The 11,851-nt window shown below is 55.4% G+C and overlaps 2 protein-coding genes across 2 annotated transcripts; one reads left to right on the top strand and one right to left on the bottom strand.

The window, feature by feature from the left end:
• The first annotated feature begins 84 nt into the window (after positions 1–84).
• TFPT (TCF3 fusion partner) lies at positions 85–6,615 on the top strand. The gene is made up of 6 exons (XM_082863556.1): positions 85–446; positions 955–1,213; positions 4,140–4,210; positions 5,725–5,794; positions 5,879–6,097; positions 6,488–6,615. The coding sequence occupies exons 1-6, from the start codon at positions 424–426 to the stop codon at positions 6,605–6,607; spliced, it is 762 nt and encodes a 253-aa protein (XP_082719682.1). The 5' UTR covers positions 85–423; the 3' UTR covers positions 6,608–6,615.
• A 90-nt stretch (positions 6,616–6,705) lies between these two features.
• NDUFA3 (NADH:ubiquinone oxidoreductase subunit A3) lies at positions 6,706–9,563 on the bottom strand. Its single transcript, XM_082863569.1, has 4 exons — positions 9,533–9,563; positions 9,239–9,313; positions 7,381–7,458; positions 6,706–6,854 (listed from the first exon to the last, which is right to left on the bottom strand). Exons 1-4 carry the CDS (start codon positions 9,540–9,542, stop codon positions 6,763–6,765), a joined length of 255 nt encoding a protein of 84 aa, XP_082719695.1. The 5' UTR covers positions 9,543–9,563; the 3' UTR covers positions 6,706–6,762.
• Between the last annotated feature and the right edge of the window lie 2,288 nt (positions 9,564–11,851).

The following is an 11,851-nucleotide window of genomic DNA, read 5'->3' as shown; positions in this document are numbered from 1 at the left end:
TCCTGGCTGCGTTTGGAACAACAACTTTATTAGCACCTGCCGCTAGGCGGAGAAGGGATGATCCGGAGAGAAGAGGGGCTTTATCGGGCTCACGCCCGTTGTGGACTGAGCCTGATAAGCGGAGAATCGCCATAATCTGACGACAGGGTGTCAAGACAAGAATAAAGTCGAGGGCAACTCAGACCACTGGTGGAGGAGTTCGACGAGAAAGCAAGGCTTTCAGCCCGGAGTCGAGGCGGAGGTGGAGGGGTTGGGGAGCGGAGCCGGAAATAGGAAACTACAGCTCCCAGAAGGCTTAGCGGCAAAGGTCCCGGATGCTGGGGTCGTGAAGCCTGATGGGAAAGGTAGTTTTGCGAGCGACTTAACCTAGAGGTTAGCGAGGTTGGAAGTTCTGAGGCCCGGGGCCCCCGGAGTCGGAGAGCGATGGAACTGGAGCAGAGAGAAGGGTGAGTGGATTTGGGGAAAACTACGAATCCCAAAAGACATTGCGGCTGCATAAGAGCGGTCTTCTGCGCTGAGGACTGACGGGGATTGCAGTTCCTGCAACTCCTTTGGCTTATAACTCTTGTAGGGACTGGGGTCCGTACTCGAGCATCCTGGGGGAAAAGGCTACGGGTCTAGACTCCTGGATCTGACAGGCGAGGCGGTTGGAGGTCAGGACTCCTGGGTCTGAGTGAGGGCTTGGGGGGCTTGAACTCCCCGTGGAACTCGGGGAAGAAGGGGCTGGAAGTCTGGACTCCTTGATACTGGGAAGCGGGTGCTGGGGCCCTGGACTCCTGGATCCTGGGAGGAAGGGGTCGGGGCTCGAACTCTTCTGGATCCTGGGAATGGTGGGCTGGGGGCCTCGGACTCCTGCATCAGAGAGAGGAGGGGTCTGGGAGTTGGGCTTCTGGTCTGTGGGAGGAGGGACTAAGGGCTAGGTATTCAGGGTCCCTGAACCCACTGACTCTACAGGACCATGGCAGCTGTGGGCTTTGAAGAGTTCTCAGCGCCGCCAGGCTCAGAGTTGGCGCTGCCTCCTTTGTTCGGTGGTCACATCCTGGAGAGCGAGCTTGAGACAGAAGTGGAGTTTGTGTCTGGGGGTCTGGGTGGCTCCGGGCTCCGGGAGCGAGATGAAGAGGAAGAGGCAGCCCGGGGCCGGCGGCGGCGCCAGCGGGAACTAAACCGCAGGAAGTACCAGGCGCTAGGTCGACGCTGCCGGGAGATCGAGCAGGTAGGTGAGTGTGGATTCCCCTGTTTTGGGGTCCCCTGGCCTCTATTACCAACCCTTCCCAGTCTCTGCCTGTCTAGATGCCCAGCCTTCCTTGCCCGGCTGAATGAATTTTCCATTCACTTATTCATTCATTATTAATTTGTTTAGCACCTGGTATATGTCAGGCACTGTGCAAGGCACCTTGGAGAGATGTCTCCTCTAGGACCATCATCTGACAACCCAGATCAGCTCACTGATGTTTCACAGGTGCCTCTCTTGCTGCCCACCGATCAAACTTTTCAAATCTCCCATACCCTTGACATCATTCGCTCCTGTCCTGTGTGTCCTGCCTCTCAGATCTCTCTGGGGTCCTTCTCCTCCCCTCCATCCCCACGCCTCTGCCCAGCCTCAGGTTCTTTCTGCTGAATCACTGCATTAGCCTCCTTGGTGAGAATGAGGATGGAGCAGTAAGCAGGGCCCACATCTTGAAAGGCCACAAACACCAGAGCAAGAGGTTTGGATTTTTTTTTTTTTTTTTTTTTTTTTTTGAGAGTGATGGGGAGCTATCAAAAGGTTTCAAACAGGGGAGGGACAGGGTCAGTGCTTGAAAGACTCTCTGCATTTGGTTGGACTCTTTTGCTAGGGCCGCTGTATCAAGAACCACAAACGGATGGTTAAGTAATAGAAATATACTGCCTCACAGTTCTGGAGACTAGAAGTCTGGGATCAAGGTGTCAGCGGGGTTGGTTCATCCTGAGGGCTGTGAGGGAGAATCTGTTATCTGTTCTAGGCATCCTCCCTAGCTTCTGGTGGTTTGCTGGAGATCTTTTGTGTTCCTTGCTTGTAGATCTCTGCTTTCATCTTCCCGTGCTTGTGTGTGTGTGTATATCCCAATTTCTTTTAATAAGGATGCCACCAGTCATATTGGGTTAAGGCCAATCACCTCATTTAACTTGATTACCTTTGTGAAGACCCTGTGTCCAAATACGGTCCCATTCTGAGGCACTGGGAGTTAGGACTCCAACACACCTTTTTTGGGGGGACACCATCCAACCTGTAACAACGCTGGTGGGGGAGTTCTGGAAGGGGGCTGGTGTAGTGGCCCAGGCAGGAGAGGAGAAGGCTTGAGCTAGGGTAGAAGTCAAGGAGAGGGGGAGAGAGAGAGACGACTTAGAGAACTAATAAGGAGGTGAGGTTTGAATCAAGTCTTAGATTAAGTAGGAACACGTCAAGCTGGAGGGAAAGGTACGTTTAGGACTCTGTGTGGCGTAGGGCTTACTCAGGATTGGAGAGCTGTCTGGTCTGATGGGGACGCTGGGGAGGGGACTTGAATGCCAGGCTGAGGGCAGTGGGCTTGGAGCAGGTCAGCTCCAGGCATTGAAGTATATTCCCCCGGAGCTGCACAGAGGCTGAACCTATGCGTACCCTGTGGCCAGCTGTCCCAGTCCTCCCTACGGACCCAGCAGACAGACATACAGACACACACCTGATGACAGTTAACCTGATGACGTCCCTAGCAGTACTGTTTGGTGTTTTTTGTTTCGGTTTGTTTGTTTGTGTGGCCTGTGGGATCTGAGTTCCCCAACCGGGGATCAAACTTGCGTCCCCTGCCGTGGGAGCATGGCGTCTTAACCGCTGGGCCACCAGGGAAGTCCCCGCAGCGCTCTGTAACATGGTTTTATGTGCGTGTTAACATAAACTTACACGATATACATAAACCAGATACTATGTGTCTTTTACCAGGTAGCTTTTGCCTCCGCTTCATCCTTCAGCTCACCCCAGCCTCTCTTCTCTCCATGACCACTCCTCTCTCTTCTCCCCCCACCACCCCGTGATTTCACGACTCCTCACGTCACTGTGTGTTCACAGGGTCTGACAGCAAGGGTGGTGCTGTCAGAGCAAGCACTCTCACCTGTGAGCACCCACTGCGTGCCAGGCCTGCTCTGGGGGCTTTACGCAGGGACATCTGGGAACTCTTTCAGCGCCCCCCAAGCAGCAGGTATCCTGAGCCCTTTTTAACAGATGGATGCTGGGGTCCAAAGAGACTCAACCATTTGCTCAAATGGAGTTGCATTTGAGCCTCTGCTCTTAGCTCCCCCGTCCCCCGCCAGGAATACGTTGTTATTATTCTCCTTTTACCAGTGCAGAAACCTGAGGCTCAGAGAAGTAACGTAACTTGCCCAAGGTCACAGAGCTGAGAAGTGGTAGGCTGGGATTCAAACCCAGGTCTTTCTGAAGCAGGAGCAGAACATACTCCTTCACGCTTGGGCACACATCTCCTCTGATGACCTTATCTAAAGCGGCCACCTCCTGCCCTTATCTCCAGCATATCTACCAGTTTGGTGTCCTTCAAGCACTTTATCACTAGGTGAAGTCATTTGTTTAACAGTATTTAGGGAGCACCCCCTCTGCCAGGGTCTGCTCAAGGCACCGGGGACAGAGGCACAAATCCTGGTCCTTTGGGGCTTCTGTTCTGTTGGGGGAGACGGAAAGTGGGAACACTGCATAGAGAGGCTATAGGCGATGGAAAAGTGGAGCTGAGAGGGCGGGGGGGGGGGCGGGGGGGGCGGGGACGCTCTGGTGTGGGAAGTGGGGGAGGGGCTGCTGCAATTAACGAGAGGTCTGAGCAGGTAGCCTTTGAGTGCAGCCTTTGCGAGAGCTAGGCAGGCACCTGGGGAAGAGCACGTGGAAAGCCCCCAGGACAGGACGGTGTCAGGGGACTCAAGCGTGAGCTTGGAGGCCAGTGTGAGCGGCGTGGATGAGGGAGAGAAGCAAGAGAGGCAATGAGGAGGGGGAAGGAGCAGACACAGCGGGCCCTGGGGGCCCCGGGATGGCCCTGGGCGCCCCGGGATGGCCCCGGGCCAGTCGCCCTCCAGCGGGGCCCCATTCACCACGTGCTGAGCATGCGGAGTCCGGCTGACCTGTGTTTCCTCCCACCTCCCCGCAGGTGAACGAGCGGGTCCTGAACAGGCTCCATCAGGTACAGAGGATAACTCGGAGACTCCAGCAGGAGCGGAGGTAACCCCTTGCACACCTACCTGCTCTGGGCCTGCATCGCTTGCCTCTGCTCCCCAACCCCTGTCACCACCACCTTGGGCCTTGGAAGGAAGCTGAGCCCTGGGCCTTGGGGGAGAGGTGTGCTCCCTTTGTATGGAGTGTAGCAGAAGGCAGGAGACCAGACTTAGGGTCACAGACTCAGCTTCGAGCGCCGTTCTGCTGCGTGACTCAGGGCAAGCCACGTCCCCTCTCTGAGCCCCAGTTCCCCATCAACTAAGGGTTAACACTGAGATCACAAGGCTGCTGAGGGTTAAATGGGAGCCCCCAGGGGACGAGCTCAGCTGAGCCTCCCGCCTCGGATCACCGCGACCCGGATGGGGAGTGAGCTCTGGGGCCGGCCCGCCACTCCACTGCGTCCCCACCTCCGTGAAACGTGGAGAACAGGCCTCATGACAGAGTCTCCATGATGCCGAGACCCCCGGTCAGTCCCCAGCCCTCCACTTACCTGACCCAGTGGATACACCCTCTTCTTTGAAGCACTTTCTTGGCCAGGTCACTCATCTGCCTCAGTTTCCCCTCCTCCCGGCCGTTGATTCTTGCCTCTTTGCTGGTTCATTCACTTCCCCAAACCCTGAACCTGCAGTAGCCAGGGCTCAGCTCCTGGGTCCTCCTCTTGTCCACACCTGTGCTGTCCAGGATGCCAGCTGCAGGTGGTGACTTTATTTTACATTGAAGTGGAATTTTAACATTCATTAAAATAAATTTCAATTCATTCAAATGAAATTGAAAATTCAGTTCCTCAGTGGTCACAGGCCAAGTTTATTAAGACGAAGTGAAATTGGAAATTCACTCCCTCAGTTGCACGAGCCTCATTTCGTGTGCTTGGTAGCCACGTGGTTCGATTTTCATCTGAATTAACTAAAATCAAGCGAAACTTAAAATTTCCATTCCTCAGTCACTCTCGCCACGTGGCAGTGCTCAAGGATGGTGACAGATGATCAGTGGCTTCCGTGGTGGACAGCACAGAGAGAACACCTGATACCTACTTGTAGAATAAGAGACTGTGCGCGTGAAACGCTCCACCCAGGCGCTGGCTTATGGGGGCCATCTAATCAGAGCTTAAAACAAACAAAAAACCGAAAAGCTTTTAGAAGCAGGCGTGGGGAAGAGAAGGCAGCATCACCAGTGAGAGTGCTGCGGGCCCGCCTCCCAGGGAGTAATGAAAATAATAACTTACGTTTGACCGTTTACAAGCCGAGTACTGCAGAGCTGTCATCAAGCTGCAGTGTCGTGGTCAGCGGGCTGCCCAGTGGGGTTGTCACCTCCAGATTACAGAGCATGAGCGGAGGTGCAGGTCACCTGGTCCTGCCCAGAGCCCCACTGGCTGTCTCAAGTGCTTGCCACCCGGGTGTCTCAGACCTTCTGGGTCCAGGACAGCCTTGGCTTCAGAGTCAGAGCTGGGCTGTCGTGGGCCCCCTTCCCAACCGCCAGAAGATAAAGCTGCCCCCCTCCCGGCGGCTTCTCTCCGGCCGCAGGTTCCTCATGAGAGTGCTGGACTCCTACGGTGATGACTACCGCGCCAGCCAGTTCACCATCGTGCTGGAGGTGAGTGCGATGCGGTCACGGGTGGGCTGGGAGAAGCGGGAGCCCAGGACGCAGCCTTCACGCGCCCACCTCCCCGTCTGCCAGGACGAGGGCAGCCAGGGCACAGACGCCCCCACCCCAGGCAACGCCGAGAACGAGCCTCCAGAGAAAGAGGGGCTGTCCCCGCCTAGAAGGACGCCTGCACCCCCAGAACCTGGCAGCCCGGCCCCTGGCGAGGGGCCCAGCGGGCGGAAGAGGCGGCGAGCACCCCGGGACGGCCGCCGAGTGGGAGCTGCGCTGACTCCAGAACTGGCCCCGGTGCAGGTGGGGGCAGCCTGGAGTCCAGGGGTCCGCAGGGCGGGACTGGGGCTCCTGGGCTTCCCTGCTGCGCTGCGGGGGGGCGGGGCCGGGCCCTGCAAGGCTGGGAGAGCTGGAAGGCTTGGACAGGGCTGGTGTTGGCCGGGGAAGGAGAAAGCATTGTAAGACGCCAGGCAAGGGGCTTGCGTGGAGGCAAGGAAGATGTGGAGGCGGCTCTGGGGAGAAGAAAAGATAACCGGGGAGGGTCGGCGGCAGAGGAGGGAGAGAAGGCAGGGGAGGGCGGTGACACTGCAGGGGATGCCGGGACTTCTGGTGAGGTGCACAGAAGACGCCGTCTGGCCTGGGAAAGAACAGCGAGGCCGGGGCCCTTCTCACGCCTGTTCTCATCTCCCCCAGATTAAGGTCGAGGAAGACTTCGGCTTTGAAGCGGACGAGGCCCTAGACTCCAGCTGGGTTTCTCGGGGGCCGGACAAGCTGCTGCCCTACCCCACCCTAGCCAGCCCCGCCTTTGACTGACCCCACCCCCACCCCAGTAAACCAACCCCTACACTCGCCTCGGCCGCTGTCCACTGCTTCCACCTGCAGCCGCACACACTCAGACGCTGGGTGTGGTTTTCACATTTTTATTGGGGGCCATCAGGGAGGGGGCCTCTCCCTGTCAATGGAGGAGCTCACAGTTTCTTCAGCCACTCCAAGCTTGGGCCCTGGGGGTCCTGCGGGTGGCTGGGCACATCAGGCATGTTCCCATCGTCTCGGAGGGGCACTGTGGGACAGGAGGGTGGGCCACTGAGACGAGCAGATCGCTGGGGGCCCACAGAGAAGGGTTGGCCTGTCAGCTTACTTTCAAAGAGGGAAACGGGACCCCGGGGAGAGAGAAGAGAGAGTAAAGATCAGAAAATCAGAGATGCAGGGAAGTGGGGAGATAGAGACCTAGAGACGTGGGAAACCAGAACGATGGATACAGAAAGGAGCCCCAGAGAAAGACCCAACAGACACAAGGAAGCAGAACAGAGACCTGGAGAGGCGGAGACCCAGGAAGACAAAACTCCAGAAAGCAACAGAGATTGCGAACCCGGACAAGGACAGAAATCTGGAACCATGACAGAAACTCAAAGTGCAAAAACAGACAAAGCAAAGTTTACGGCATGTGGATTATATCTGTTGAAGGAAAAAAAGAGAGTCCAGACTGCACTGCAGCATCTTGAATCCCTGCAGAGGAAAGACCTGCCCATCATCATTCCACTCCCAGCTCAGCAAGGTCCAAGGCTGCTGCCCTGGCTCCCACTCACCTGGGTAGTTGTAGGGTGTGGCCTCATTGATCATGATGGAGTACTTGACGTAGGGGCTGAGGGCAGGCAGAATTATAGCTGCGGAGAGACACAGGGGTGAGGCCCAGGGGAAGGAGGTGGCAGCGGGGACCGTAGCTGAGCCTTTTCAAGATGGGGGTCAAGTGCATGCGGGGAGGGGAGGAGGGGGGTCCAGCGCCCCCAGGAGGCCCCTTGGCACCCTGGGAGCCCCGTACATCAGCAGAAGGGTTTATAAGACTTTTTTTTTTTTGGAAGTGAGGGTGGAAGCCAAGCATCCAGAGACTTGTGGGATATAGAAGACACAGGAAGGAAGAAAGGGTTGGTCACAGGATGAGCGCATTTGAGTCATGGAGCACATTAAGGGGTGTGGGTCGGGCGTGTCCTGGGAACGTTCCAGAGAAATCATGAACTGTTACAAACTGAGGAGAAGGTTTTGTACAAAAAACAGTTATTGTGGAATTACAGTCTACCTGGGGTAGGAGCAGGGAGTCATGGCGGGTGGGGCAGGGCATGTAAAGGAATATTCTGGGTCAGTGCTGTCCGACATAAATATAAGAGACATGTATGTAATTTTTCATTTTCTAATAGCCACATAAAAGTTAAAACATACAGGGATTCCCTGGTGGCGCAGTGGTTAAGAATCCGCCTGCCAATGCAGGGGACATGGGTTCGAGCCCTGGTCCAGGAAGACCCTACATGCTGCAGAGCAACTAAGCCCGTGTGCCACAACTACTGAGCCTGCGAGCCACAACTACTGAGCCCTCGTGCCGTAACTACTGAAGCCTGCGCGCCCAGAGCCCGTGCTCTGCAACAAGAGAAGCCACCGCAATGAGAAGCCGGCGCACCACAACAAAGAGTAGACCCCGCTCGCCGCAACTAGAAAAGAGCTGCGTGCAGCAACAAAGACCCAAGGCAGCCAAGAGTAAATAAATAAATTTATAAAAAAAAGTTAAAACATACAAATTAAAAGATAAATTTAACCTGGTATACCCAAGGCATTTCAACATATCCTCGGCATAAAAGACATTGATATTTTATATACTCTTTGTTATACAAAGTCTTTGAAATCCGGTGTATGCTTTACATCAGGGTAACATGTACCATCTCAATTCATACTGGCCCCATTTCAAGTGCTCAGTGGCCCATGCGACCCGTGGCTGCCGTGTGGGACAACTGTGTTCTAGAACCTCACTCAGTGTGTGGCCTGCCAACCAGCAGTATTGACAAGACCTGGGAACGTGTTAGAAATGCAGCATCCCCAGACCCACCCCAGACCTACGGAAACAGAACCTGTATTTCACCAAGACCCACAGCATTACCTTGAAATCTGAGTAGCCCAGTTCTACAGCTGAGGTTCTCAATCGCAGAAGCACGTTAGAATCACTGGGGGATTTTCACAAGACACAAGATTCCCTAGCCCCCACCTCCACCCCACCCAATTCAATTCAGAATCTGGGGGGGGGGGATGAGGGTGAAAGGGGAGGATAAGGACATTACTTTTCATTTATTATTATTATTTTTTAGCTATTATAATGCACAGCTAGGGTTGACAACCTCTTCTTTGAAGGGATTCTGGACCTCTTGGGTGGGTGTGTACGGGGTGGGGAGCGATGGGGTGGTGGAGGAGTCATAATACTAGGGGTGGGGGGGGTTGGCATACAAGTGGGGACACGGAACGTTGAGGGCGGCGGTCGGGCCTCGGGGAAACAGGATGGAACGATGGTGGGGGGGGGGCGATGGAGCACTGGTGAGGGGCAGTGGGACCTCTAGGGGGTGGAGGAGATAAAGCCGGGACGCCGATTGGGGGTGATGCACTTTCGCGCCTGGGGCACTCACGCACCGAGACCCCCGATGGTGAGGGATGCCACTAGCACCGGCTCCTTGGCCCAGACATTCCTGAGAAAGGCGGCGATTCCTGGAAGGGTGGACGAGGAGGGTCACCCCTGCAGGTGATGCCCCCGGTGACCTCTACCCCTCTCGCGCCACCCCCGCCCTGGAGGAGCTCCCTCGTGACCTCTGCGCCCCCCTCCGGCCCGGACCCCACCGCCTCCACGGGGGCTCCGTCTGGCCCTACCCCTGGCACCACCCGGGGTTCCCGGGACCATCCCCGCGCGCTGACAGAACCCGCACTTACTCCCGGCCATCTTGGTCTCGGCAACGGCGGCGGCGGCGGCTGCGGCGGCGAGGGCGCGGAGCACTCTGGGAGTTGTGGTCCCTGGGCACGGCCTCCGCAGTCGGAGTCCGCGCGTGCTCATTGGCGCAGAACAGCAATCCCAGACGGCGGCGGGGGTGCGGAGCACTCTGGGAGTTGTGGTCCTGGCCCGCTAGCCTCCACGGGCTAAATCCGCGCGTGCGCACTGGCGCAGAACAGCGGTCCTAGACGATGGCTGCGGGGAAAAGAGGTGATGCTGCAGATATAAGCGCAAACCTGTCTTGGCGCACCTGCCGCCGCTCTCTTTTTTTCTCTCCGCCTAGAAAGTCGTTCCAGAGGAGTAACTTTCAGTCCTCCTACTGCGGCCCAGCTAAGGCGGAATGCATCAGTCCTCATTTTATAGTTTACTTATGAGAGCCCATTTTACAGATGGGCAAACGGAGGCTGGGAGAGGACGAATCACCAATTTGAGGTATCAGCTTAAAATCAGTTCGTCCTGCAAGCCCTAAGTCTCATCCCAGAAGGGTTAGGGACCTTCTGTATACTCTCACAGTGCCCTATGTGACCTCCATTATAGCGTACATCATTTTGTTCTGTTTTGTTTTAACTAACCTGGTCGGAATCTGCCTTTCCATCAGGCTGGGAGCTACTTGAGCACTGTAATGGGGTCTGACTCCCTTCTGTGCCCCTTTCCCCCAACCGTGTAGCACAGGGTCTGGCACATAATAGGTGCTAATTTTTTTTTCCAAAGTTTAATGAACACAACAGTTATGACTGCGCCCTCTCCCAACTTTTTCCACAGCACCCTGGGGCTGTGACACAGTCACCCAGGGGCCCCCACCTCGCTCCTTCCTTCTTTCAATAGGGCTCTGGCTTCCTGATGTTGCCTCATTTCCTGGTAGGGGGGAGGGCACAGCCAAGCCCTGGCTCCTGTTCCTGCTCCAGCCGAGAACTGCCCACCATGGTCCTGGTGATGAATCTGCAGCTGCTGACTCTCTGTGAGACACCCCACCCCCTTCTCCCTGGGCCCCTGGCTGGGCTGGGGTCTCCCTGAGGGCAGGTGCAGGGTGATCAGGAGGCACGAGCTGAGAGTTTGGAATTCTAGGCCAGAATAACAGGACTGGGGCTCAGACCCCTGGGTCCTAAGGCAAGAGGACCCAGGGGTCCTGAATTCCTGGGTTCCTGGAAGAGGAGGAGGTTGGGGGCAGGATTCTCTAGATCTTGAAGCAGGAGAGGGCTAGGGATCTGAATTCCTGGAGACAGAGAACCTATGGTCCTAGATCTTGATGTGGGAGGGAGATGGAGAAGCCAAGACACCTGGGAAAGAAGGAAACTGGGGGCCCAGACTCCTGCAGCCCAGAGAGGAGAAACTGTGGGCTCAGGTTATTATCTCCTCGAAACGGTGGAATCCAAGGGCCTGAACTCTTGGGTGTAGAGGCAAGATGGGCTTGGGTCCAGACTTTTGGGCTCTTAAATAAGTGGGGACTGGAAGTCTGAATTTATGGCTACTGAAGAGAAAGTATGGGCAAGATTTCTGTTTCCCAGAGGATAGAGGGCCTGGGGACTCAGATTCCTGGGTGCCCAATGAGGTGGGGCCGGGAGCAACCGAAGCCTTTGACAAGACCAAACCCCTTCGACCTTCTATAGGGCTGGTGTGTCACGCAGACATCACTCCAACTGGTGAGTAACACTCCGCACCCATTCTCCTGTGTGTTGCTGACACCCCATTTCCAACGACTCAGATTTTATTTTGGTGCCTCCCCTTCCCCCAGATTTCCTTACTTCCCTCCCCCTTCCTTTATTTCTTTCCCTCCTTCCTTCCTCATTCATCTTAGTGACCAGTATAGGTAAGTAGTGAAGATCATGAACTTTGGAGTTAAAGAGGCCTAAGCTGGAACCCCAGTTTCACCATCGTATTCATTTGTGACCTTGAACAAACCACTGAACGCTGAGACTCAGGTTATTTCTCTGTAAAATGGGCTGTTGTGAGGATTTAATAAAATCACATGCATAAAACCCTTGGCTCAGAGCTTGGCGAAGTGCAGGGCTCGAGAAATAGGATCTCTGGCAATGCCCATTATTCCCCTTTGGAAAGTAGGGTCCTCCACCCTGAGACAGCGCTGGGTTTCTTTCCAGGGTTTCTGATGGGTGAGACCTCTTCTTCCTCTCAATTTCCCTCCATTACACTCCAACTTCAAATAAGAATCACCTGGAGAACCATTAATACCTTAGCTATCAATTTAAATTATTTTTTAAATGTTAAAGCTAACACATATCCATGGTTTTAAAAATTATTATCAA

The sequence above is a fragment of the Leucopleurus acutus genome (assembly GCF_964270905.1).
Source record: "Leucopleurus acutus genome assembly, chromosome: 20".
NCBI lineage: Eukaryota > Metazoa > Chordata > Mammalia > Artiodactyla > Delphinidae > Leucopleurus > Leucopleurus acutus.
Note: the sequence above shows the minus strand (reverse complement) of the source record. Positions and strands in the feature narration are given on the sequence as shown.